The 23910-nt window shown below is 50.3% G+C and overlaps 9 protein-coding genes across 9 annotated transcripts; 3 read left to right on the plus strand and 6 right to left on the minus strand.

Moving 5' to 3' along the window:
• Positions 1-5921: 5921 nt before the first annotated feature.
• On the minus strand, positions 5922-7700 carry ASPBRDRAFT_49273 (uncharacterized protein). The gene is made up of 8 exons (XM_067626299.1): positions 7491-7700; positions 7236-7401; positions 7114-7166; positions 6816-7035; positions 6715-6765; positions 6636-6659; positions 6479-6586; positions 5922-6418 (listed from the first exon to the last, which is right to left on the minus strand). The coding sequence occupies exons 1-8, from the start codon at positions 7515-7517 to the stop codon at positions 6042-6044; spliced, it is 1026 nt and encodes a 341-aa protein (XP_067473329.1). The 5' UTR covers positions 7518-7700; the 3' UTR covers positions 5922-6041.
• A 94-nt stretch (positions 7701-7794) lies between these two features.
• ASPBRDRAFT_35464 (uncharacterized protein) lies at positions 7795-8142 on the minus strand (the record flags this gene model as incomplete). The annotated part of the gene is made up of 1 exon (XM_067623350.1): positions 7795-8142. The coding sequence occupies one exon, from the start codon at positions 8140-8142 to the stop codon at positions 7795-7797; it is 348 nt and encodes a 115-aa protein (XP_067473330.1).
• Positions 8143-8393: 251 nt separating this feature from the next.
• ASPBRDRAFT_201333 (uncharacterized protein) lies at positions 8394-10054 on the minus strand (the record flags this gene model as incomplete). The annotated part of the gene is made up of 2 exons (XM_067621539.1): positions 8394-9418; positions 9475-10054. The coding sequence occupies 2 exons, from the start codon at positions 10052-10054 to the stop codon at positions 8394-8396; spliced, it is 1605 nt and encodes a 534-aa protein (XP_067473331.1).
• Positions 10055-12499: 2445 nt separating this feature from the next.
• ASPBRDRAFT_201334 (cutinase family protein) lies at positions 12500-13467 on the minus strand (the record flags this gene model as incomplete). Its single annotated transcript, XM_067621540.1, has 4 exons — positions 12500-12923; positions 12983-13197; positions 13256-13341; positions 13392-13467. 4 exons carry the CDS (start codon positions 13465-13467, stop codon positions 12500-12502), a joined length of 801 nt encoding a protein of 266 aa, XP_067473332.1.
• A 1688-nt stretch (positions 13468-15155) lies between these two features.
• ASPBRDRAFT_189338 (uncharacterized protein) lies at positions 15156-17690 on the plus strand. The gene is made up of 4 exons (XM_067620159.1): positions 15156-15515; positions 15590-15825; positions 15884-16542; positions 16593-17690. Exons 1-4 carry the CDS (start codon positions 15262-15264, stop codon positions 17262-17264), a joined length of 1821 nt encoding a protein of 606 aa, XP_067473333.1. The 5' UTR covers positions 15156-15261; the 3' UTR covers positions 17265-17690.
• Positions 17526-18372, minus strand: ASPBRDRAFT_138759 (alpha/beta hydrolase; the record flags this gene model as incomplete). The annotated part of the gene is made up of 2 exons (XM_067619022.1): positions 17526-17897; positions 17962-18372. 2 exons carry the CDS (start codon positions 18370-18372, stop codon positions 17526-17528), a joined length of 783 nt encoding a protein of 260 aa, XP_067473334.1.
• Positions 18373-19580: 1208 nt separating this feature from the next.
• Positions 19581-20098, plus strand: ASPBRDRAFT_70040 (uncharacterized protein; the record flags this gene model as incomplete). The annotated part of the gene is made up of 3 exons (XM_067629052.1): positions 19581-19610; positions 19667-19733; positions 19787-20098. The coding sequence occupies 3 exons, from the start codon at positions 19581-19583 to the stop codon at positions 20062-20064; spliced, it is 375 nt and encodes a 124-aa protein (XP_067473335.1). The 3' UTR covers positions 20065-20098.
• A 119-nt stretch (positions 20099-20217) lies between these two features.
• On the minus strand, positions 20218-21389 carry ASPBRDRAFT_189345 (uncharacterized protein). Its single transcript, XM_067620160.1, has 3 exons — positions 20864-21389; positions 20728-20806; positions 20218-20670 (listed from the first exon to the last, which is right to left on the minus strand). The coding sequence occupies exons 1-3, from the start codon at positions 20891-20893 to the stop codon at positions 20378-20380; spliced, it is 402 nt and encodes a 133-aa protein (XP_067473336.1). The 5' UTR covers positions 20894-21389; the 3' UTR covers positions 20218-20377.
• Positions 21390-21561: 172 nt separating this feature from the next.
• Positions 21562-23860, plus strand: ASPBRDRAFT_49280 (uncharacterized protein). Its single transcript, XM_067626300.1, has 6 exons — positions 21562-21649; positions 21708-21722; positions 21784-21933; positions 22001-22434; positions 22484-22793; positions 22850-23860. The coding sequence occupies exons 3-6, from the start codon at positions 21819-21821 to the stop codon at positions 23692-23694; spliced, it is 1704 nt and encodes a 567-aa protein (XP_067473337.1). The 5' UTR covers positions 21562-21649; positions 21708-21722; positions 21784-21818; the 3' UTR covers positions 23695-23860.
• The last annotated feature ends 50 nt before the right edge of the window (positions 23861-23910 follow it).

Here is a 23910-nt window from a genome sequence, read left to right on the forward strand (position 1 = left end):
AGACAGAAATAGAACCATTAAGCCCGACGGAGCAATGAAGCAGGATTAGAGTTCATGCAGGGCAACCCAGTCTGAAAAGCTTCGGTTGAGTCTCTTTGCGGTGACAGCCGGGTGAAGGATCCGGAGCCCACACACAGGAACCGTTGGAGATTATTGGAGTTGGGAACTGTAAGCAGCCCAATAAGGTTCACGGCCCACCCTTCCCGAACGACGACGGAAGTCAAAATTCGAGTTGGTCTAGAACGATATGGGCCGATAGGGGAACCCTGGAGGTAGAGGAATTACAATGCATTAGGCAGAAAATCCGATGATCATAATGACAAACGGTGTGTCCTTGTTGCGGTGGAATCTGTCATGGAAGCCCAGCCCTCGAGCATTGTGTATCGCTGATGCCTACCCCAATGTCGACGTGATAATGACCACTCGAGTAGACAGAAACAGCCCCGCCGTGTCTGAACACTCTCTGGGTGAAAATTTGGATGCTATTGCTGAGCTGAAGCATCGCAGGGGCGATTCCGAAGTGTCTGAAGCGCAAAAAAGGGCACATCTCCGTGATCCTTCGGGTATGTCCTATGCCGAGATGATCTTCGCGGTCGTTGCACTCGATGCGGTTTGAGTTGTGTTGATGCCCCGTTCCTAAACTTAGTATGGGCCACTAGGCTAATACTAGCCAGTGAAATGGATCTTCCCACTGCCTCCCGGTAATCGTAGACCGACTTCATCTGCCGAAACTTTATGAAATTTCAAGGTATTGATCTTGAAGGTGAGGGAACATTTATGCCCGCAGGATATTACGGCAGGAAACATGGTCGATGGGCATTAGACAAGTATTTCACTAAGACCCAGAGAGGAATTTTAGACGAATATTGGGGAACTTCAGAAGAGAAAGGGGATAAAGTGAAAGTGAAATCCACTGCCTTGTGTGACCGCCTACCGCAAGCGCGAGAAGCTCCTGGTTACCGCCTTCTTGTCTCTCTGTTGTTCCTTATCCTCCACTCCCACCACCAGATACGTTATTCCCATCTCCAACAGTGGGTACATCATTGTTTCATCAGTTCAGTGTGTGACGTTCAGGGCCATCAACAAGCCCTCATACCAATTTTGGCTCCGTTTAACATTACTGATGAAGATTTGTACTGCCCGTACGATAATTGGCTGGCCTCATCGCAACCCCTCAGTATGATAGTCTCTTTGGCATTGTTGCAAAGCACGACTACAGGCGTGGTTACTGATCAAAACTTGTGCTTGGCATCGGCTCGCCATGAGTAGCAAGTTCATCAACCTTATATATGATCGCAACAGCCGCTGAAAAGTGATGATTTCCCATCTCAAGAAGATGTAAACCCGACCAGCACAGCCGTCGCCAAAGGCGAAGATCATGCGTGCCTTCTGGGTGTCACGGTAATAGTTACCAGATCGGGTTTTGGCTGCGAGGCGCCCCACGGCACTCTGGATGACTCTGTCCGATACACTTCAAAAAGAAGCAGTGATCGCCGCCAAATGCGATATGCGCATTACTGCCCAGCTTAGTAAAATAGCCGGCTGCCGCAACATGAGCACATAGATTTCGGCGTCTTCATCTGCCTTCTCCGTTCCATGACTAACGTCTTCGCTGATCCTATCTACACCAAGCAGTAGGTTATCCCTGATGCTCTCAGCAAATAATTGGGCGACTAAAGACTGAGCTCGAGGATAGAATGCCAGCTCGATAGAGCAATCGTCTCGTTTCCCGAAGAGCTTGGTTCCCTTGATTGGCTCATATAATCGCCCTAGCGATGAGAGCATCGTGGACTTGCCGCAGCTAGAAGCACTCATACAGACTACATATTACCAAGTGGAAGTTGTCAGGTTCAAGGGAACGAAGGTGTGCGTCGTGCGGCCGGAAGAGTGAAAGGAAACGTCTTGAAAGTTGAAACACCGCCTCTGCCGCCAGGCGGCGATCGACATAGTCTGAATTTTCGGTTGCGTTTTCCTGTCTCATAGCACCTGATTGGTTCTTGACATATCTGGTTTACTAAGGGATTGGCTTAGGCGATGCTTGTGCCGAAGCTAAAATGTTCCCAACACATAGTCCGCCTGGGAGAATTACATTCCTTTCAACGAAGGTGACTTTGTTATTTTCCCGCGACAGGAGAAGCTGAATACCGTATCAATCGCCCATCGATGCGAGCAACGTTCTCTTTCTCCATACAAACCTGCGCGGCATAGAGGACTCAAAAGGCCCACTCCACTCTACTCCAAAACGAACACCAAGTTGCCGAACCACGTCTTACGGCTGACTCTCTGCTGTTGCTCCTTCGGAAGTGCGGATTACCGCCGAACGACTGCGTCCTCCATAGTCAAGGGAGTCACTGTTTGGAACCCTTTGACTACCTCCATCGGTCATCTCAGCTATTGGCGTCAATAACCGCGCTTATCCTGTCAAGCATACGTCCGAAGCGAATTCGCATGACTGCCCCCAGAAAGGGCAAGGAACCGCAGCGAAGAACGTGACGGCGCCATATTCTACATAACCAGTGTGATGCAATGAAGGGAGAGCGAAATGATGCCGGTTGGTCCAAACAATTCTTGAGCCTGTTTACGTTCACAGACAGACGGAGACGGGAGAGCAAGCTCCCAGACGACTTGCCTTGAATGTCACCATACGATATGGGATTCCGTAGCCAAATATGGGAACATTTCGACCTATAAGCTGATCTGCGAACTGATAGCACTTCGCCCCTCACTGCTCAAAGTCTACTATTACCCTGAGTCTGCCTGTGCACTGGATGATTAGTCCGATGCTACTCCAGCAGACAATAGTAGCTTCCCGCGGCAAGGACCAGAATAAGGAGCATCAGAGATCAAACACTGGCCTCATTAGACAACCTCTAGCCGGTCGATTGGGCACCCGAATCAGCTTCACGACGAGCCACTTTTGAATGGAGAAGCCCCCTGTGTCTTGATCAGAAGTGCTATCGAGCCGATGTTGAGATCAAGACAAGCCAACCATTGCTCTGCTCACCCACATCGATCCTAAACCCCTTTCAAGGATTCATTCTTGACTAATGATCTATTAGCGGCTGCTTCAATCTTCTCACTCACTCCCGGGGTAGTGATTGGTTTGCAGATCTCCTACAAAATATAGAGTTTTCTCTACCGTTGGTTCACTAACCTTGGCCAGGAGCTTCCATCTCTGGGCATAAACCAAGCTGTGAAAAAAATCGTCCTCGGCAAGATGTTGTTCAAGGGTGCCTTCCTCGATAACTGTGCCGCGCTGCAACGAAAGGATGTGATCTGCTCGACGGCCGTGAATATTTGATAGGCAATCATGATTGTGGTGCTCCTGGTCGATACAAGATCCAATGCTGCTTGAACCAGCTTTTCGCTACGGACATTAATCCAGTCTGTAGCCTAATTCTGGACCAAGATCGGTAGCTTTTGAACAATGCAACGCGAATGGCAATATTTTGGCCTGTGTCTCCCCAGGGTTAAGCCCTTCACCAACAATGATGGAGTACCAAGAAATCAGATAATGTCAGTTTGAACGAATATACGATTGGGATCCTATATAGGAAACGACGCATGAGAAGAAGCCTAATGGAATCATCCGAGGAGGCTTCCTTGCAGGCCTGAATCACGGGTTCGATCTTCAGATTATCTGAATAGGACCCCCACTCGAACTTATTGAATTCGAATGTTACGTGGTCAGAAATTTAGTCCTCAAAAAAGGAAGGTACTTGCTGCACAGGTCCGATCTGGCCCGTCAGTACTCGCCTCCAAACATTTGGAGGACATTTCAGTGATTAAAATCTGCCCAGGCCTGCTCTGGACTTGATTGCTGACTGATTATGTCGTGTTCTACCGTTGCCCCTGGAGCACAAGTATGAGGTCTTTTCCTTGACATTGGAGCTCTGATGATAGCGGCAGTCTCCCTTTCTGGAATCGGGCGTTAAATTTCTGCAGCAAGATGGTCTTTGGGCGCATGAGATAGGCAAAAGCAACATTGTGAAAGGTGATATCGGATCAGCGTGATGCGTTGATATCCCGCACGCTGCGGTGGATGATAATATCCTAGTTAATAAGCAGCAGAATTATTCATGGCCTCGGCTATGGCCTTCATCTGTTTTTCAATATATTTTCAGGGGCGCCGACTACCCAGACCACAACACCCGGGCGAAGCTGGCATAAAGTGCAATATCCGCACCAGTTGTAATGGACGTTTCATGGCCCTTCGTTGAGTATCTTCGTCCAAATGTTTCCGTCCTTACTGAGAATCCTGTGTATCTTCCGGGTTCATACTTCATTGGCCTTTGTGCAAGTCTGGAACCCTCAGGCTGTAGCCACAATCAAAAAGAGGATAGGTACACCAACAGCCAGTGTGAGCGCCCACGACTATCGGAATACAATTGTCTGTGCAGCAATTAGAAATGTAACGGCTTAGGATAAGACGGCAAGCCGTTTAGGGACACTTCGATGAATGGTGTTGGAGAGCCTCGTTATAGCATTGGTAATGGAGCCGATCGGCTTCTCATCCAAGTTGCTGATCGGCTGCGCATGTAAGGCCTCCGCACATTCCAACCTCAGCCAGGCCGATACATGAAGAGTGAAGAGCCGGAAACATATCTGCTGGCGGGCAATTCATGCTGCCTTGGAGAGGCATACCAACAAGAGCCGACCATAGATAAATGGTATGGATGAAATCTTCGGTTTTGCAATCAATTGTCATGCAGCTCAATGCTTCAGACTGAATGTATGATGATGATCTGAACTTTCTTGAGATTCGGGAAGAGGATTGCATAATACGGTTGTCAAACTGATACCAGCTCCCTTGGCGCCCTGCATACACGAAACAATGTACAACACCGGAGTGCTGAAGCTAAGCCAAATGAGCAAGCTGGTGCGGCATGGATCAACCCATAGTTTGCGCTGCCTTCAAGTGCGAATGAATAATTTTAGACCTTAACTATGATTGAAGTTTTATGCCTGCTCCTAATAACTACAAGTTGATAATACCTAGAAATACTCACGAGTTTAGCCTGCATAAGCCATTGATGGCGCTTACTAACTCGTGCATAACCCTTCGTCCATATTCTATGAAGACTAATACATTAAGATTGATGCCTGATGATTGGGTCAGGCAAGCGAACGGTATCTCCCATTCGGAAATCATCCGGCATACCGAATTGAGGCACGCCGATCAATGCCGATCACGGGCAGCGGATCGAACCGGATGAGTAAGCCACCCTTGGGTTGGACCCTGAGATAGTTACACTTATATTCTCAATTGTACTTCAAGCAATTGTAATGATGATTCATTTCGATGTAATAAAGGCTCAGATTGGCTAATGCAAGAAAAGTCTCAAGATGACTTTACATCTGCATCATCTACAACACATACGAATCTAACAGAGCACTAAAATGTTGATGTTGCCGCAGAAAATCAGTAATTAGAAGCCAAAATATATATAACTGTACTTATTATCGCGTCATTGAACCAGTCAGTTCATGCAGACCGGTAAGAAGTGGTATTGGCTACTCGCCAATAACAACCAGCTTTGATATGGTATCGCTTGCAAATTACTACTAATATGGTACTTCGATTGAAGGAGGTGATCTAAATGGAGCACAACATAAATAGTCCCGATTCCTATCTTGGAATTTCAGCAATGCACTGGTAGTTCATTTATTTCTTTGGCGAATTAGCCTAGGCACAAAATAGCACTACTAGTCCTTAGATCAATCTTCCATCATAGGATAGGGCCCGATTTTAGTACGAATTAGTTTGAATTGAAATGGATCGATTGTAGACGGACATCTAGGGCCTTGGCGAACGACGGTGGACGTTACCTACATCACTAGTGTTTTTGTATAAGACATCTATCAGACTAAGGGTTTGGTCCCACTGTGATCAACAACTTTATCTTGATCTTTCATATGATGTTTGAAGTTTCCTGATTATTGATGGATGTTGTATATAGTATATGTATACATTACTATTCTAGGCTTTAGCTCAAACCCGACACTATGTGATGAGCAGATTTCGACACCTCTGGTCATTTCTACCGCACGCTTTGCCGTTCCATCGCGCCATCATGCACGAAATACTCCCGGGTCACTGAGATCCCCGGGTTAGAATCTTCCGTTGACATGTTCTCCTTGACCAGCTCATCTTCCGAGTCATGCCGCGACAGCTCATCCGGTCCTCCGCGCGATACCGACACCGTGGTATGCTGCTTGCTGGCTAACCCCGCGGCCCCAGAGCTGGACAGCTCGTATCCTCGACGGCCGCTGTACGTGCCGGTACGGGAGTGAGAGCCGAAGACGAGCGTGCGTAGGACAGGTAGGCAAGATGCGATGATGGCAATGGCCGTTTCGATCATTGACACCGTGCAGGTGATCATCTGTTCGCCCAGATGCGAGTAGATGGCACGAATAACTGGTTTCGTTAGTTGGACTTCTACTCTCGGGTCCTTAATGACAAAAGGGTAAAACTAACTGCTAGTGATGACGACGATGACACCCAGCAGGAACACGGAGATGACACCGAGCTTCTGCTTTCTCGGCATCTTGAGACGGGCTACCTGTGAGATGGGAAGACAGATGACTGTGATGTTAGTTTATCGTTCAATGTTCGTCATCGGGTCTTGTCTTACTGAAGACATCACTAAAGATGTTGACTGGGGCATGGTTAGCTCTGAGTCCACGTGAAATACGATACGGGAGAGTTCATACATAGAATGGTCAACCAGTAGTTGATCGTCGACTGCTTCTCGGAACACGTCACTAGCCGCCAGTCAGCATCTCCGTGAGCACACAGAAACTCTCACACTCACAGTCCGGATTCTCAAAGCTCTTCCATTGGCGACTCGGGGGATAGCACTTGAAGACGATATCGAAGAACAGTACCAGCCAGGCAGCGGCCAGGACACCCAGAGTGATGTTGTAGATGGTCTGGTACTTCGTGCGATCGGCCAGGCGCTTGTAAAACAGCACCATGCTTGCCTTGATGAGCCAAAGCGAGGTGACATATAATGTGGACCCGGGAATGATCAACTGTGTCAGAAGGAGGATGGAGTCAGCAAGGGGCGGTGGTGTGGATGCCTGGGGTGCAGATCCAGATCGCATACTGACCTTCTGCATGTTGATCTTTTCCGCGGTGGTTGTCTTGGCCATCTCTGACATGCCTGTGGGTGGGGAGACACGGGTGGTTAGACCTCGCACGGATCACTAAAAGGCGAAAGAAAACGACGAACCCTGGGTGAACATGTAGTGTTGAATGCCCAGGTCACCGATCAGACATAGGGCGGCGGCAACGACGAAGCAGTCATCGAGGTAGAGCTTCTTGAGAAGTCGCCAGCGGACAACGAGCCGACACACGAGGAAGATGCACGCAGCGACCGTGCAGATATACCATGACACCTAATCGACCATGAAATTAGAGCACCAGAGGTTAGCCAAGAGCGCGAAAGATCAACCTGTATGACAGGTTTGGCTGCAGGCGCTCATACCACTTGGCCAACGTCTGGACGAGCCATGGCGATAAACGTTCAATCCTTTGGACGGTCAAGACGGCAGCAAAGACGTGCAAGGACGAGGAGGCATATTTTTAATCTTGTCAGGGGGCATTCCTGCCAACCCAGGATTAATAACTATCGGACCGGGGGGAAGAGGCCCTTGTGGCCAGGCAAACTTTCTTGGCCACTCGCGGTGGTGATTACTGTCTGTTGCTGAAGATCGAGTTTAGCTCAACCAGAACCAGGGCCTCCCAAACCTAAACTGTGAGGGGAGGAATAATGTCGTTCTGTACGGCATCTACCTGGGATCCTGGTAAGACATTCCAGATGAATTCCTGGGTCCTGAGACAATTTGAGTTCGATAGTGGTTCCACTGTGATCCACCGGATCGATGCTGATTGCGGCGCTGGCTGAACTTCGGCGTATCGAGTCTCCGCAATTTAGGGTTGCCCTCGGCCATCGTCCGCGTCGCACCACGCAGCAGTAGCACAGTTGGTGGTGTTCCTGCAGGCCTGCAGGAGATCGTCGAGAGCGAGTCACGATCCGTCCAAGGCCAGGGAAACAAGCACGTTCCAAGCTTTCTGGAAGACCACAGCAGCATTGAAAGGAATCGGAATCCCCCGGCAGCCAGCCGGTATGTGAGCATTAGGAAGCTAAACCCCAACGCATGCCCAGCAACTGATGGCGTAGTCCTGCCAGCCAAGGGCGGAGGCAATCTAAAACGAGCTAGTTTCGAATTCGCATTAGGTCATACGATACAATCCAACCGTCGGACACACACAGACGGAAATAAAATCCATTATATAAAATTATGTTCGGAAGATGAAGTTGGTCTACCAAAGTGTGCACGCCCCACGGCGGCGTAGCTAGTCACATCCTCGCGCATTTTTTCATCCTCTACGAATCCAGCAGCACGGGGTTCTGCACCACCGGATACTTCGGGAAGTTGGGCTTGTATACCGCCTGGCAGCGTCCGTTGTAGGTGCCGGTCGTGCTCATCTCGATCGCCAGCTCGTTGCCCGGCACACCAAGGCGAGCCAGGGGACCGTTGACGGGTTGGGCCTGGTCCCATCCGGGGCCGGCGCTGGGATTCTTGATCCAGGCCACAAACCAGTCGTTCATGTAGTCCGCCAGCTCCTGTTCCGCCGTGGTGACGTCGCTCAACTTCGAGAAGCACTCGTTGCCGCCGTGGAAAAAGGGTACCTCAGTGCCGTGGGTGGGACCAATGTCGGCGATGCCCAGCACGTTCGAGTAGTTGCCAAACCAGCGGTAGATCCAAGTGGGCTGCTCGCTCGAGCGCATGTCGACAAGGTAATCGGTCGAGCAGAGGAAGCGGGCATCGCCGTAGCAGGCACCACTCTCAAAGGAGACAGACGAGTAATCGGAGCGTTTGTACGCACTCAAAAGCTCATTAGAAGGCACCCAGGCGACATCCGCGTCGAAAGTGCGGATCCACTGGTTGAAGTTGGTGTTTTCGGAGGCGTAGGCATAGGCAAACAGACGGCCCTCCTGGTCAGAGTTGCCGACCATTAGAGGCAGGGACTTGGGGTAGTAGCCCTGGGCAAAGCGGTCGGTGTAGTTGGAGAAGCGGGTGAGGTTGTCGACAACGGGAGAGAACCATGTGTTGGAGGTCGAATTGAAGTAGCTGGTCTGGAAGGCATATGTATCAACCTCGCGCAAGCAGTCCAGGTTGTAGTTGCTGGCATCGCAGCCGAGCGTCACGTTGGCAGCCAGCATGTCCTCGACGACCTGAGCCAGGGCCACGCCGGCCGGGGCATAAGCCGGACCGGATTCGGCATTGGCCGACATCTCCACGGCACCGGCCAGGAAGGTTTCGGGGTGATTCCAGAGGTAGTGGTCGACATGGACACCGCCAGAGGAGTGACCACCCAGCACGATGTTCGACTTGTTTCCTCCGAAGGCTGCGACGTCCGTTAGTGATTGAGTGACCCAATGGCAGCAGAAATAGAAAGCATACCTTCGATGTTGTCATAAACCCACTGCACAGCCAACTCAACATCCATGATGCCAAAGTTCTGCGACTGGCCTTCCAATTCCGGGGCATTGGGCGAAGCGTAGATGCTCTCACGGTAGTTGAAGTTGACATAGATGACGTCCTTGCGGGCGAAGTTGTAGCCCTGCCATTGGGCGTTGCTGCTTCCACCGGTAACCATGGCTCCACCGTAGATATACACGAAGACAGGCAGGTCACTACCACTCAACGGAGTCCAGATGTTCAGGCTGAGACAGTCCTCGCTCTGGGCCGTGATGGCAGTGCCAGACATGGCCTGGGCGCAAGAGGGGCCATAGGTGGTAGCGTTGAACTCGCCTCCAGCAAAGCCCGACAGCGCCTTGGGGGCCTTCCAGCGGTTCTCACCGCCGGTCGTCTGGGCAAACGGAATACCCAGGAAGACATTCGTGTCGTTCTGCTCGAAACCACGGACGAGACCCTGAGAGACGGTAACGGACGGGGCGGTCGCCTGGGCGGCACTGACCAGAGCCAGGGCGGTGGCAGTCAGGCCCAAGGCCTGATCAGCAGTCTTGCGCATCAAGCCCATGATGGAGAGCGGCAGTAGAGGGGTAGAGGACGAGGCGTGCAAGAACAAAAGCCGACATGGTGATGGCCACGCAGCAGGGGGTCCCTATTTAAACGGGTCGCGGGTGAGGAAGGGAAAAGCCGCGACCGGGAGGCGTGGAATATGCTCCGAAGGACAGCTTCCATGGTTCTCCACTCGCGCCGCCGTCCCGCTAACTGCCACCACTCCACCGGTACGAGACCAGATCTAACTTGATTGGTACGGCGAGTCGATTGCTGCGAGACGAGGCCAGTCAGAACCGGCCGATGCGGTGGAGAGTAGTCCGTGGTGCCATTGCTGGATGCTGGGTATTCTGGTGTAGGGGGTCTCTCCCACGTGGTGGACAGAGCTTGGCGTGAGAGGCGCAAAACTATCGATTCTCGAGTCAGAGACTTTATTCCAAGCTATGCTGGTGCCTAGATGTAATGGAGTGTGGACAGACTGGGAAGACAGTGACTAATAGATTTGCTGAGGATGGATCGTGCAGAGATACCAGCATGTGCTGGGAGTCCAGAAGGCTATAGGGATACCAGAGGGTCAGAAAAGCAAAAGTGTCGTTGGCGGAACTCGAGTCAAGACTCGTTTAGTGAAATCCGACGAAATGGAGGAGAGTAGGAGTTGATGAAGAAAGTGCTGAAGCTGGAGTTGAATGTGAAGTTGGAAGTTGAAGTTGGAAACTGTTACTGGTTGGAACGGCCACACGTGATTGAATTTCTTTTATTACTTGCCCACGCGCTGCTTCCCATCCTCTCTCTCTCTCTTACTAGGATTACTAGACTCTTTTCATACGATGGAGGGTGACGCTCCTATTGTGCTTCCTTTTTATGCACAGCTTATAGTGGAAGATCTGCCGGCATACACAAATCAATTATAGCTTATCCAGTCTTTCGGAGTCTCCACCCAACAAGGAACCGGCTGTTCCCTTCATTGCCATGTGGTTCGGCTATCGACACTCGACATCCACACCCATCCACGCCAATGAGCGCTCAGGAAAAAAGCAGAATCATGATGGTGACAAATACTGCTACATCGTTATCTCTTCTTCATCGACCGGCCTACTCGCCAGGCCAAAAGATAAGCAGAATCAGAAAAGGAGAGGGTCCGCGCTACTCGTGGAGTTTTCCTAATTCGGTATCCGCCGAGAATAATGCTGCGCGACGAGGTCAGCCACAAACTTATACTCTGGAGGCAAGTCTGCGTACAATGAAATAGGAAGTCATCACGACATGATGATTTGGGGATGGGAAGCTTACACACTTCCACTAGATCAGAAATAGATGTCATGCCCGCCTCTAGCCGTCTCCAACGATTTTCCACACTGCAGGAGGAAGGATCTATTTGAGGGAAGTTTCTCAGCCGGTAGACCCGGTTCTGGAACCAAAGAATACCCTCGCATGATTCATGCTGCTCTAAAACCGGAAATATTAATCGTGGAGTTATCAACTCTTGCGGGAAGCATTTCCAACAGAGCCCAAGACGCTCACCGAGATGGTACCACCCACAACAACACCATCACAAGAGTGTTCTGGAGAGAACCGCCAACCCGAAAAAAGGATGCATGCCAGCCAGCCAGCATTTCGGATCTATAGTTAATGTTGTAAGCGATTCTCGGTCATATGGACCAAACATCTAACCACTGTATGTGACAAGCACATTGATTGGTCTGCTCTTTGATCAACCCGGCGACTTTCGGGATCTTTCCTATCTCTCCTCTTCGCTACGAACTATGAAGTACCGCGATATCTCTATATCTCCGTATATGCCTTAGGCAGCAGTTTTTTTCGGGCTCCGAAATCCAGCCATTAACTCTTCAATCTTCGTTCCCGTCCGCCAATCTTCAATTTCGCTGATGCGGATGTCCCTTTGCCCGGGATAGAAACGTTTAGACTGCACACCTCAGGGACAAAGAACAAATGGTATACCTTTACGATACCTCTGCGGTCAATTAGAACTACTTTCCCTGCTGATCTTGGCGGAGGCTACTATTAGAGTGACGAGCAGCATCGCACAACAGTGAATTTTTAGATCTATCTTAGATTTCACCTTACTTCATTGGTTAATTACTCCTTCCCCGACAGAACTCGCACCAAACGCTCTCTCACGGTTTAAAATTTCTACGACATGACAGATAAATTAAGTTCAGAGTAGGATGGTCATACTCAAGCAAGCGTTGTACAGTCCGTCCTGGGACTCTTCAACAACATAAAGTATGACTAACAAACATGTGATAAGAGAAGGAAAAGCTGATCTTGAACTGGTCCTTTCCCCAACTCGCAATATCCAGCTCCAAATGTGCCGACCAATGTACCCAGACATAGAAGTTGAAGTATTGCAGCGTGTTCAAGTCAGATACCAAAGCCGGGGCACCGTCACATACAACAATCCCTTCATCACCACGGCCAATCCAAACACGCTAGTCTTGGCTTCTTAGAACAGCGACGCCAGAGAAGGGAAACCGCCAGATGTGGACGAGCCCAGGCCACTGAAGCCACTAAGTCCGCCCAGTCCCGCTGCGGATGAGGACTCCGAAGAAGAATCACCGGTCGTGGTGCTCGAAGAGATATCAGTCGCCGAAGAAGTGGTGGTGTCGCTGAGCTTAGATTCCAACCACTGAGAAGCCTCACCCGTGTTCATGACGTAGGTGAAATGCGCAGCCGTGACAATCAAGGTACCATCGCAGACAAGATCACCCATGGCACAGTAGATCTTGACCTTGTCCTTGGGGAAGTTGGCAATTTGTTCTCCCTCCTGGGCATTGCGGGTGTAACCAAACAGGACGACACCCTTGATCTTGTCCTTGACTTCGTCGGGGAGCTGCTTGATGGAGTCGTCCATTACGGCTGTGCCTTGACTGCCTGGATGTCAGCAGGTGCTTGTGGTGAGTTTTATGTGTATCAGAAGGACACTAACCTATAGCCACCCGCCAGGATCTGGCTGTTGGGGCACTTCGAAGCAGCCAGCTTGAAGAGACTCTCCGACTCGCTGATGGCCGCGGGAGAGGTGTTGTCAGGGAGTGCATTAGACATGAGATCAGCCGTGTAGGCAGGACCGACACCCTGGCAGATGACCTGACCGGCTTTGGCCATCTTGAGGTCGTTGCACACAGCAGGGCCAGTGGAGATACCCTTTGAATCTGGTGAGTACTTCGAATGTATCAAGGTGAGGGAAGTCCATGTCACTTACGAGCAGACCGGGCTCAGTAGATGCTCGGGCAAAGATGAAGATGATGGGCTTGCAAGAGCCCTCACGCAGTTCATTGCCATCGGAAACTAACAATTTAGCAGAGGATCGCTGTGATAAAGGGGAAGTATGTGCTTACGTTGGCGCTCAGCGAGTCCCATAGGGCTCGCTGCAGCAAGACCTGCTAGCCCGAGGAGGAAGTAAGGAAGCTTCATTGCGGTATCAGACTGGATGCGATGAGGAAACAACTTCTTCACTCAACAGCGCCTCCACCAGGGCAGCAATGCTGAATTTATTCTTCAGGTCCCTCCACACGCCCGGAATATCACATGGGGAACGAACCCATTTGTGCGCCGATGCCGAGAACAATAGGCTAATTTCGCGACATGTTGTTTCAGGCAGAAGGGTTCATAGATATAGAACTCTAGCAAAGGGACCAATTTTTGCAAACCCACGGGCCAAGGAAGGGGTCCGCACCGTGGACACGGTGAGGGTGGGTGGTATGCCGAGGACCCTGAATTAGGGGGGGTTCGTGTGTCGGCCACCAACGGTGCGTTTCACATCCCGACCACGATTTTGGGTCACCTACTTAACATATACTGATTCCGAGGTTCATTTGGCCTTGCTGGCTTCGAGAAAACTCTACAGGACCGATTGCCAAGCGATCAGTGCATAGTTTGTCCGATGTTGAGGCGGTTTCATGCAAACAAAGTGTCTCGGACCCAAAAATCAGGCGCGGTCGATCAACCGGGCGATCCGAATTGCGCTCGTCTCGGTAGATGGTTCAGGGTCACACAACATCGAGAAATCTGAGTCTAATGCTATTAACGTTGTTTTCGCATAAACTTTGGAGCCAGGAGTCAGGGACGGTTTGATTGCATCGAACAAATATGGTGCGCTGATGTCAATTTCGTGGCTCGTTCCATGGTCGGCTTTGATGATTTGTTTTGTGTCTCCAGCTACCATGCTAATTACCATGGTGCCCTAGTTTGATCTAGTCGCACCCTGCCAAGATGTGTTCGTGCAAACTTTCGACAATCAAATATATAGGCTTTTCTGATCCAATCATGGTTGTTTACACATTAGTCTGCGTGTATACTGCTTAGCCGATGGCATCTCCAATTCTCCGAGGTCTCGCCGAGCCTGAATAATGCCAGTCTCCAGTGTGAACCACTGCAATGGTGTATCAGACGTGCCTTGTATGCTATCAACAGCACTGGGATACGTTACTCCTCGGACTTCAACACTGATTTATTAGCCTAAATGAAAGTCAGCTCAGTGATGAAAGAAGTAGAAGAAGTCTGGTCAATGATATGTTTGCAACGGAAAGCTTAGGTGCAAGTGCGATAATCAGACTTGAAAACCTTTTCAGCGCATGGCATCATTCCTAGTGTAACACGTTCTTCAAAGGCGAGGATAAACTCCAGTTAGTCGAGTCAGTCACCCCTTACTATACCTCTACCTCTGTGACGGCATGAGACAATTCGGCGATATCATATGCTGCAGGAAGACGAATTAGTCAATGGGTTGCCTAACACAAAGCAAGGGAGTATCTTTGTCATACAATATTGAATAGAAATTTTTATCTCCTTCAATAGATCTAGACAACCAACTTCAGAGCACATCAATATTGAGGGGGGTTGGGGGTGATTTTATCCTCTCCACCCCAGATCTTCTTGTCGAGAAAGCCGGGGTGCGGAGAAGCTCTACCATCCAACTGAAGGATGAGATCCCAGCCTGCAACGAAGCAGATTAGCGGACAATCAGCAGCATAATTAAACCAACTAAATTTACCGGCGCAGTCCTTAACCCATGCTGAGTGGAAGCGGGGCAGATTAGCTTGGGATGCGGACAGCCGCGAACAGCAAACGGAATCAAGGGGGATCCACCGCCAGGATGCAACCCCACGACAGTCTACCCCGACAGGTTTATATCATCAGCCACGCCGACCATCTCTTTCGTGATCACATACGCCTGTTCGTTCCTATTCCCTGCTATTAACAGACAGCATGGCTGCTGCAGTGCGTCAGCTTCGGATGCCCGAGGATCCTGACCAGGCGCCCGCCCCGTCCGAGCGGATAGTCGTCATTGTCCCAACGCAGACCTCACCTTCACATCCTCAACGGGTGATCGGTCGGAAGTCACCCATCTCAGGCATCGAGGAGTTTCGGGGGATCCCGTACGGGACCGTACCGGCGAGATGGCAGCATGCAGTGCTTCGTGATCGGTTGCCTCAGGACGAGTTCGATGCAACACGAAATGGGTAGGTCGGACATACTCTATACGCTTCTTATTGCGATTCATCATCCAGTCCGCTAATCCGCAGGCGTATGCCAGTCCTCGCTGTCCTCAACCACAGGAACCTAACAACACCGACGAATTCCAATCGCATCTTGACTTCCCAGCCGACGTAACAGAGTCCGAGTTTGACTGTCTCAACTTGTTCATCACCAGACCCAGTGCTTCGGCCCTTACTGCAGCTGGTTTCGACGCACAGACCGTGAAGCTGCCGGTCTATGTGTATATCCATGGCGGAGCGTATAGCTTCGGTGCAGGGACAGACCCGATCTGGGGTACGTGTTTCGATGGAGGAACTCATATGATGGTCACGGCACACTGACTGTTCAATAGATCCCGCTCGCCTTGTCAAGAAATCAATTGAGCTGGGCACTCCCATGATCGTCGCCACCATCAACTATCGCCTAAACATGTTTGGCTTCGCGGCCTCATCGGAGATCATTCAAGCCCAACCAGACGGTCAAAGAAAAGGGTGCAATTTCGGCTTAAGCGACCAGCGAACAGCCATTCGATGGGTACGTCAGAACATTGGGGCATTTGGTGGTGATGCCACCCAAATCACAGTCGGAGGTCAATCAGCTGGCGGAAGTTCGTCGCATGCCCACGTCCTGGAGGCTATTCTCGGAAAAGGCGAGCCCTTGGTTCAGCGAGGAATTATCCAATCGGGTACACTCGGTGTGCTTGGTCCTATTTCCATGGATGTGTCGGAAGCGCGTTGGAAAGCTTTCTGTGAGTATGCAGGAGCCCCAACAGGTGATGCCGCATCCCGCATGGCATTCATGGCCCCCCTCCCGCCAGCGGACATCCTGCAAGCGGCCGGCAAACTGGGCTCTATTGTCTGCCCTTTGGTGGAAGATGGCCTTACAATTTCAGGAAGGCCAAATGGCCGCTGGAGCGTGCATCTCGATGGCACCGAGAATGAACCTCTGGCGGAGGTACGGGCCTCCGGTGCTGAAGTCATTCCTGTCTTGATTGGTGATACGGATGTCGAGGTCAGTTGGTCCTATACACTATGCCAAAACGTCATGCTGATCCTAGACAGGGTCTTTTACACATGAACGAAGTGAACAAGATCAAAGATTACCAAGACCTCAACAAAAAGCTAGCTGCTGGGGTGCCGTCCGCAGAGTTTTTGAAGGAACTATACCAAGCATATGGCTTCCAGCCAGATATATCTCCGACAGAAATGAGGAAACGGGTGCTTCAACTGTTAACGGACATCCAGTTTGGATACCCCGTACAATGCGCAAGACAAGAACTGATGGATTGGGAAGTACCTACGGGCGAACCTACAGAAAACACTACCGCAACGCGTCCCACCATGGTACACTCGTATCGCATGAGCGTGGGTAATCCGTTCCCGGGGCCACGGCAAGGGATTGCACAGCACTGTGTCGATTTGATATACATCTACAATTGCTTCGCAGAAGCATTGCATATTGCAGACGAGGCCCTGCCAGCCAACGCACCGACAAACGCTGCCTTAGTCGACCACGTTCAAGAAGATTGGATCCGATTCATCACGGCCCCATCTCTCGATAGCCAGACCGGCAAGGCAACCGTCTATGGCAGCGACAGAACCGCATCAACTGTCCACATGGATTCGGACGAGACTTGGACGGATAGGATGCACAGATTCACTGTGCTGGGTAGACATTGGAGCTCTGCCGAACAGGCTATGCAGGTGTTAACTAGTCCGAGCCATACTACATAGGTCTCCAATACCAAGTAGCGTCTATCAGGTCGTCTGTAACTGTCAAGGTAGACCTAGCGACTATGGACACTTCAATATGATACTGAAAGAGCGGTATTTGGTCTAATACTAGGTGTTACTATGTACAGAAGCACTGCAGAAGACCTCCAGGAGGGCGTTATATGAGTGCCTGCAGCTATTGCATTCTGTAGTATAGTTCAAATCGCTGATACACATATATAGTGTGCGTAACTTGCTGGCTTCAAGACGGGTTGAATTCAATTATGAGGCTGAGATACCATCCGACGCCTTTTCCAGTCCTTCCTTGACTGATTGTTGGACCAGCACGGCAACATCACGGGGCATACTCAAGAATGGCGAATGAGAAGAGTCCAAGGCCATGGTCGTAACGGATCCCATAGTGGCGATCATGTTCTCCTGAACCTCCAGTGGCAGGGCTTGGTCCTGCGTGGCCTTGATATAAGTGCATGGGATGTACTTCCACGGCTCATGCGTGTTGGGCACTTGTGAGCCTGCTGCTGTTATGGGAAGAAGCTGAGAGATCCAGTAATCCTGTACGTCTTTGGGGAGGTCATTGTAGAAGAGGTTGGCCGGATTGGTGATCTCCGGATTGTTTGCATAGATGAGGTCATCCTAAGCCACTCAGGTATTTAGTATCGTTCAAAACAAGTAGCCAGAATAATGTGACAGAACCAACCTTCAATTCCCAGAAAGGGGGGGCCGATCCACCAAAATATTCGAGGATAGTTTGACCTTTGGGGATGACAAAGGCTGCGAGGTACACGATCATGGTAATCCCACCTGGCTTCCCAGCCGCACGTCTCTCAGCGACGCCTAACCCTTCAGCTGCACCTGATGCAACTGTACCGCCGTACGAGTGAGCTACCACAGTCACGTACTGGCCGTCATCTGCGAGTTCCTCGATGGTGGCGTGGAGACTCGCCCTGTCATCCACCAAGGTCTTCAGTGGTTTGGAGGCATTGCCGATGGACGGGTGAGCAACCGTAGTGGCGTTTAGGCCCAGGCTTGTCAGTTCATCTCGCAGCTGGCTCATGCAGGATGGTTGATGCCAGGCACCAGGGACAAGAACAATAGTGGAAGTAGTCATGGTGGGAAATGGTCTGGTTGCGGTTGATGGGGAAAAAGGAGGCAAATTTGGGAGTAGATTAGGAACAGGGGGGTAATTAAGACGATAATATTTTGACTCAAATTACGAGCTTGATGACAGGATCATCCTCTCCACCTTATGCACTAGCATCGCGGTCGTCGTTGCGCTATCCACGCACTAGTCCCGCGTTTCCCACAGAAGAGAGATAGGAACCTGGTGGGCTGATACTCATCCTTCCAAGCCTGATAAGCGATGCAGGATTGTTTGATAAAACGTCTAGAGACTAGTAAGGATCAGTGAAATCTGGAAGACATCAGTAGACCATGGGAGGAAGGGGACTCTATATACGGAGTACTTTGAGGAGGTTCGCGGCCCGCATGCAACCATGGATGCCTTGTCGCCTGGCACCTGCAGGACACCTTAGTTATTCTGGGTCGCCCTCGGAGATCTCTGACTGAATCTCGGTTCTCTTCTCTGATTCAGTGGTCAACCCTGGTCAATAACTAACAATCGGATATTATGACGTGTTCTTCATATGCCCCCTTGTTCAGTTTTGGAACATAGCCTCATCATTTACATGCGTTCAGCTTAGCGCTTAGTATATGCTAGCCCATTAACACTCACAGTCCATCTCCGACCGTGCCTCACATCTTGGGGACACTGATAGCCTTGTTCATCAAAAGACAAGTACCAACCATTACATTCGCATTACTGACACGAATCTGTGAAAAGCCCCACACCCCGCATAGCACCATATTTTGAGTAGACATGACACCTTCTGGGCCTATATAGCTGGCCTACACATGTAATCAGAAATCATGTACGCCCTCATTCACAAGAATGAAGCTCGTCTACTCCGGCGTAGTAGTTCCGAGCTTCACAGAAAAATGAAACAGTGACTACTGGTCCGTGAATTTTAGAGCTCAAATTCAATGGCCGGTGTTACTTATGCTGCTGTGCCTGAGACTAAGGAGCTTGTTACGCCGGCAACACCTGACCACCATACTGATCTCTCACCTCACTACATTCAGCAAAAGCTTCTTCTCCATGCATCTCAGCCAGACCGCAGAATAGCGCCTAAACATCGTTCCCAATTTCATCTGTGCTAGATCATCCGATAGGCTAAACCATCCTCTATCTTCTAAACTCTGTCACTTCTCACTCCAAACTCGTCTCTTCCATCACCCCCGTCCAAACCGGTAACAACCATGCGCTGGACACCGCAAAACGAAGAACTGGTACCATACCCTCAAGCAAAACTCATAAATCTAAGATCTAACTAGAAATCCCCCAGCTGTGGCAGACCATCTTCGAGACTCAGACTTTGAATCTGGATCTCGACAAAATTGCCGAAGGATGGCGTGAGTTTACCTTTCTTTACGCCTTCGAAAACGAAGGATACTAACATCAATAGCCGGCGACGATAAACCCACGGCCAAGGCTCTCAAGGAACACCTTGGAAAGTACCGAAAGGGAATTAAATCTGGCATTACATTCAGTATGAATACAAAGCGCCCCGGTGACGACGGTTCTGTTACTCCGAGCCCTCGGAAGAAGCGACCAGCGAAGAAGGTTCAGGATGAGGAGGGTTCAGACGATGAGCCTGCTACGCCGACCCCGAAGAAGAAACGGGTGACCAAGAAGAAGGTTAAGGATGAGGAGGTGTCGGATGAGGTTGGTGTTGAGGCTTAAATCCTGTCTGCAGGGAAGGATAAGAGCTGTGCTTAGGGGCTATTATGTCCGATGGCTACGCAATGACTGCCTAAGAGCAATATCACTGATCGCAGGCGACTTTTAATGTATCTACATGACTGCGGATTCTACTCAGTTGTGGAATCGCTTAATGTCCTGAACCAGTACCTCTTTTTTCTCAGTAACTGTTATTTCCAACCATATTTTCGAGCTCATACCAGCATCCTCCGGCCTATCCATGTAGACCGATACAGACGCAGTCGCCCCGAGATTCGTAGGGAAACGTAGATAAAAACATGGTTCCAGCACACCCTCACCCCACTGGTTCACTCTTGATTTCCGACTTGACTTTGTTCTCAGCCTTTTCCCCGAGAATAATCATATCATCCTCCTCCTTCCCTAATTCAGCAGAAGCCATAACACCCGTCTTGGCCTTCTTCTTCGCAGGAGTGTTCGCCGCACTGTCTCCCTTGCGCTTTCTGGGAGTAGTCGTGGGGGTTGAATTGGCACTTCCACCATTGGTTCCCTTGGACAATGCCACAGTCGCGCTAGTAGCAAGTCTCCTGAGTCTTATCATACGCTGCTCGACGGCGCAAGGGGTACAATCTAGATTTATTAGTATATATGACTTTTCTTCATAACAATGAAAAGGACAGAAGGTACCTCCACCCATGTGCATGGCCAAGTCCTGGTAATCAAGCTTCAACTTTCCGCGCAACTGATTCAGGACACCCACGAAGAGCTTGAAGCGTCAGTTTGGATTCTAACTGTGGCATATCTCTGAGCGTAACTGGCTTACCTTGGCGTCCGCTTCCGAAGACCAGATCATTTTGGTATTGCGGGAGAACTGGGATAATAAGTTGGAAGTAGTTTATGACGAGTAAAGGGACGAGGAGTAAAGTGAAGGATTCAAGGCTGTGAGCGAGGATGGATAGATGGAAGAAGAAGAGAAATTGTGTGGTAAGAGGGGGTCTGATGGGAAGTAGTGATGTGTTACTGGAGATACTTGAATATGAATCACACCGCTGCCAGGCGACAATCAATACCAGTGACTGCTTTAGCCACAGAGGAGAAATGAAAGATGAAGAGCGAGAAAATAAACAAGAAACCTGGTAGAGTTGAAATCTCCGCTTCATGCGCTGGAACGGTCATCCGCCGGTCAAAATGGTGTGCTGGCTTCAATCTTCATTCACTTAACAGATTCCTCTGCATGTGAGGTTTATGTATCTATGTGCCTGGGCTGTTATTGGCGGGTCATGGTGGCTATGGTAACCCAAGTGCAGCTTATCATGATGCATTCTCGCGTTCTTACGCCTGAATAAATGATGCTATCTGAAGATAGTCCATGATAAGTAGTGTGTGGGTCATGGTTCCTGGATGCCTCAATGTAGCCTGACCTATCAGGCAGCATCCCCGCATGACCTGGCCCGATCGGGCAACGGCCTCTCCTCCCTCTCCGCACTTCCCCATGTTTCTCACTTTATCGCCCGATTGACAGCTGTATCTCTTTATCTATAGACGTAGATTGGATTCATCATGAAGTCGCATGCAATACGGTCGCCGCAATCATGCACACGGTGTCGAGGTATGTCTTCTCAATTCCATTCGAGATGGTGACTATTTACATGCTAATGCTGCGGAAGATCGTCATCTTCGCTGTGAGAATTCCTTTCCTTCCGGTTCTTGCAAGTCAAATAAACAGGCAATTGAGTGAAGTAGGCAGCAGTGATAAACCATGCAAGACCTGCACAAGAATGGGGGCATCGTGCAACCCTGTGGTGTCAAAGCTTCGTTTTCGACCGACCACTCGTCCAAAGCAGACTTACGATTTCTCACCCGATCAGACATGGGTTGGTTCCCGAAGAACTCGTTAGTGAGACCCAGATCAAAAGCTCCATTCACGCTCTCTATGCTGACTGCCTGTTCAAATACCCAGGTCGCTTGACATATGTCGACATGACTCCACGCGTGAAGCAAGACCGTCCCCATTCTGAACCGTCGAGTGATACGATGACAGAATCACATACCCCGGATAAGGACCATATCACTGCGTGTCATAGTACGTTGAATAAAGGGCCATGTCAGCAAGCAGAATGTCAGCATGATGATCATGCCACCGATTGCTGGACGAGTAGTCCCCAACAAAAAGATCCCAAGCCATCCACTACGCGAGTGATGGCCGACACCCACAACTTAGCAGTAGCTGACGCACTTGGGAATACGTCGTCTACTACAAACGAAGAATTTGGACGCGGCCGATATCCACTAGGGCCATTGCACGGCTTGCCCGACACCAACTCAGACGCCGCATATCTTAGCTGGGAAGAAGCAGGCTTGATTCGACATTTTGCGGAAAACCTAGCTCAGTGGGTAGGTTTGTCAATGATGCCCCTCTGTGCTGCTAGTGACTCCAGAGAAGTTCGAAACCAGCGACCGCGACCGTCATTTCTCTCTAGTCGTCCCGGAGCGAGCAATGTTTTGCCCCGTTCTGCGATACGCTGTTTTCACGGCATCCGCCGGCCATTTGACTCGGCTTGCCTCTTGCAGAAGAGATAGGGAAACGGGTTTAGCTAATGGTGTTTCATTGCATTTGAACCCTGAAGCTGCTATACGGTATCATGATACTTGCATCGCGCACTTGCTTGAGATATCAAAGGATGTACGCGAGGAATACAATGAGGATGTTCTGACGGCGGCCACTATTCTACGCTTCTACGAGCAGATTGAGGGTAATTTTTACTCTTCTATCCAGCAGATGATGAACTGAAAGGCTAACAGTTCGCAGCCCCCTCGATAGGCCACTCCGACGCATATCTCAATGCCATCAAGTTCATCGTTAACACACAGCGTACTGACTCTTTTTACACATATCAGGATATCCAAGGACCTCCGGTCAATCACCGTGTCCACTCTTCGCCATCTCTCTCCCTGCATCATTCAGCCTGCCTCAGTGCTTTGCGCCAAGAGATTTGGAGTGCGTTCTTGCATCAGCGCCCGTTTCCGTTTCCTGTTTCCCCAGGCAATAACTATAGCCTCTGCAACATAGCAACTGACTTTATCTGGGCCAATCGAATCTTCGTTTGGGTAGCTGACTTGCTGATTTTCTGCTTTGGCAACGACCAGCTCGGCGTGGAAGAGCGAGCACGGCGCTGGCGGACGCTAAAGGCGGTAGAAGAACGATGGCAGCAATCGAAGCCTCCGGCTTTCAAACCTATATACTATCAGCCTGCTGATCCAGCGTCCGGGAGATACTTTCCGGACATCTGGCACATGAATGCCTGCCAGGTAGCTGGGGCCCAACATATAGAACTTGGTCGCATCTTGCTGGCCGTCTCGGATCCAGCCTGGACATCCCGACTGGGTCTGGGTGCATGGTCACGTAGCCAAACCCTGGCGTCGGAGCTCCGCAGCATCACTCGTCGCCTGTGTGGATTGGCCATCAGCAACCCTCCCTGTCCGGCGGCATGGGTAACCGCAATGGTTGGCATTTCTGTTTGTGGGGAATACTTCACCGATCCTGGGGAACAGGATGCGCTGGTTCGGCTATTGCAACGGCTCGAATACGAACATGCATGGCCGACAGAAAGTACGGTCCAAGCCTTGAGGGATGCATGGGAGAATGCTACCTGATGTGGACGAGGATGATGCCGTAGTCGCAGACTTGAAAGAGGCCCGAGCAGACCCTGATCTTCACCTTACAAAAATAGAAATTTTCCTTTTACGGCAAGTGGGGCTGCCAGAGACACACACACAATTCATTAACACCCGGCGGCTCAGCCGAAAGGGCAACTATCACTAAACTATTAATATAAATTCTATGTACATCTACTATATCTCCTTTAAGCC

Source organism: Aspergillus brasiliensis, assembly GCF_001889945.1.
Source record: "Aspergillus brasiliensis CBS 101740 unplaced genomic scaffold ASPBRscaffold_24, whole genome shotgun sequence".
NCBI classification, from domain to species: domain Eukaryota; kingdom Fungi; phylum Ascomycota; class Eurotiomycetes; order Eurotiales; family Aspergillaceae; genus Aspergillus; species Aspergillus brasiliensis.

What these genes read in the sequence shown, in the direction of transcription:
- ASPBRDRAFT_49273 (XM_067626299.1), bottom strand. Translation starts at nt 7,517, where the DNA reads ATGGCTCGTCCAGACGTTGGCCAAGTG. An exon ending in GTCCAGACGTTGGCCAAGTG is followed by an intron (nt 7,402 to 7,490) that starts GTATGAGCGCCT and finishes ATGGTCGATTAG; the next exon opens with GTGTCATGGTATATCTGCAC. An exon ending in CTACTGGTTGACCATTCTAT is followed by an intron (nt 6,660 to 6,714) that starts GTATGAACTCTC and finishes ACCATGCCCCAG; the next exon opens with TCAACATCTTTAGTGATGTC.
- ASPBRDRAFT_189338 (XM_067620159.1), top strand. Translation starts at nt 15,262, where the DNA reads ATGGCTGCTGCAGTGCGTCAGCTTCGGATGCCCGAGGATCCTGACCAG. An exon ending in AGGGACAGACCCGATCTGGG is followed by an intron (nt 15,826 to 15,883) that starts GTACGTGTTTCG and finishes ACTGTTCAATAG; the next exon opens with ATCCCGCTCGCCTTGTCAAG. An exon ending in TTGGTGATACGGATGTCGAG is followed by an intron (nt 16,543 to 16,592) that starts GTCAGTTGGTCC and finishes GATCCTAGACAG; the next exon opens with GGTCTTTTACACATGAACGA.
- ASPBRDRAFT_189345 (XM_067620160.1), bottom strand. Translation starts at nt 20,893, where the DNA reads ATGATCTGGTCTTCGGAAGCGGACGCCAAG. An exon ending in CTTCGGAAGCGGACGCCAAG is followed by an intron (nt 20,807 to 20,863) that starts GTAAGCCAGTTA and finishes TGACGCTTCAAG; the next exon opens with CTCTTCGTGGGTGTCCTGAA. An exon ending in GGCCATGCACATGGGTGGAG is followed by an intron (nt 20,671 to 20,727) that starts GTACCTTCTGTC and finishes TAATAAATCTAG; the next exon opens with ATTGTACCCCTTGCGCCGTC.
- ASPBRDRAFT_49280 (XM_067626300.1), top strand. Translation starts at nt 21,819, where the DNA reads ATGGGGGCATCGTGCAACCCTGTGGTGTCAAAGCTTCGTTTTCGACCG. An exon ending in GGTTGGTTCCCGAAGAACTC is followed by an intron (nt 21,934 to 22,000) that starts GTTAGTGAGACC and finishes TCAAATACCCAG; the next exon opens with GTCGCTTGACATATGTCGAC. An exon ending in CGGAAAACCTAGCTCAGTGG is followed by an intron (nt 22,435 to 22,483) that starts GTAGGTTTGTCA and finishes ACTCCAGAGAAG; the next exon opens with TTCGAAACCAGCGACCGCGA.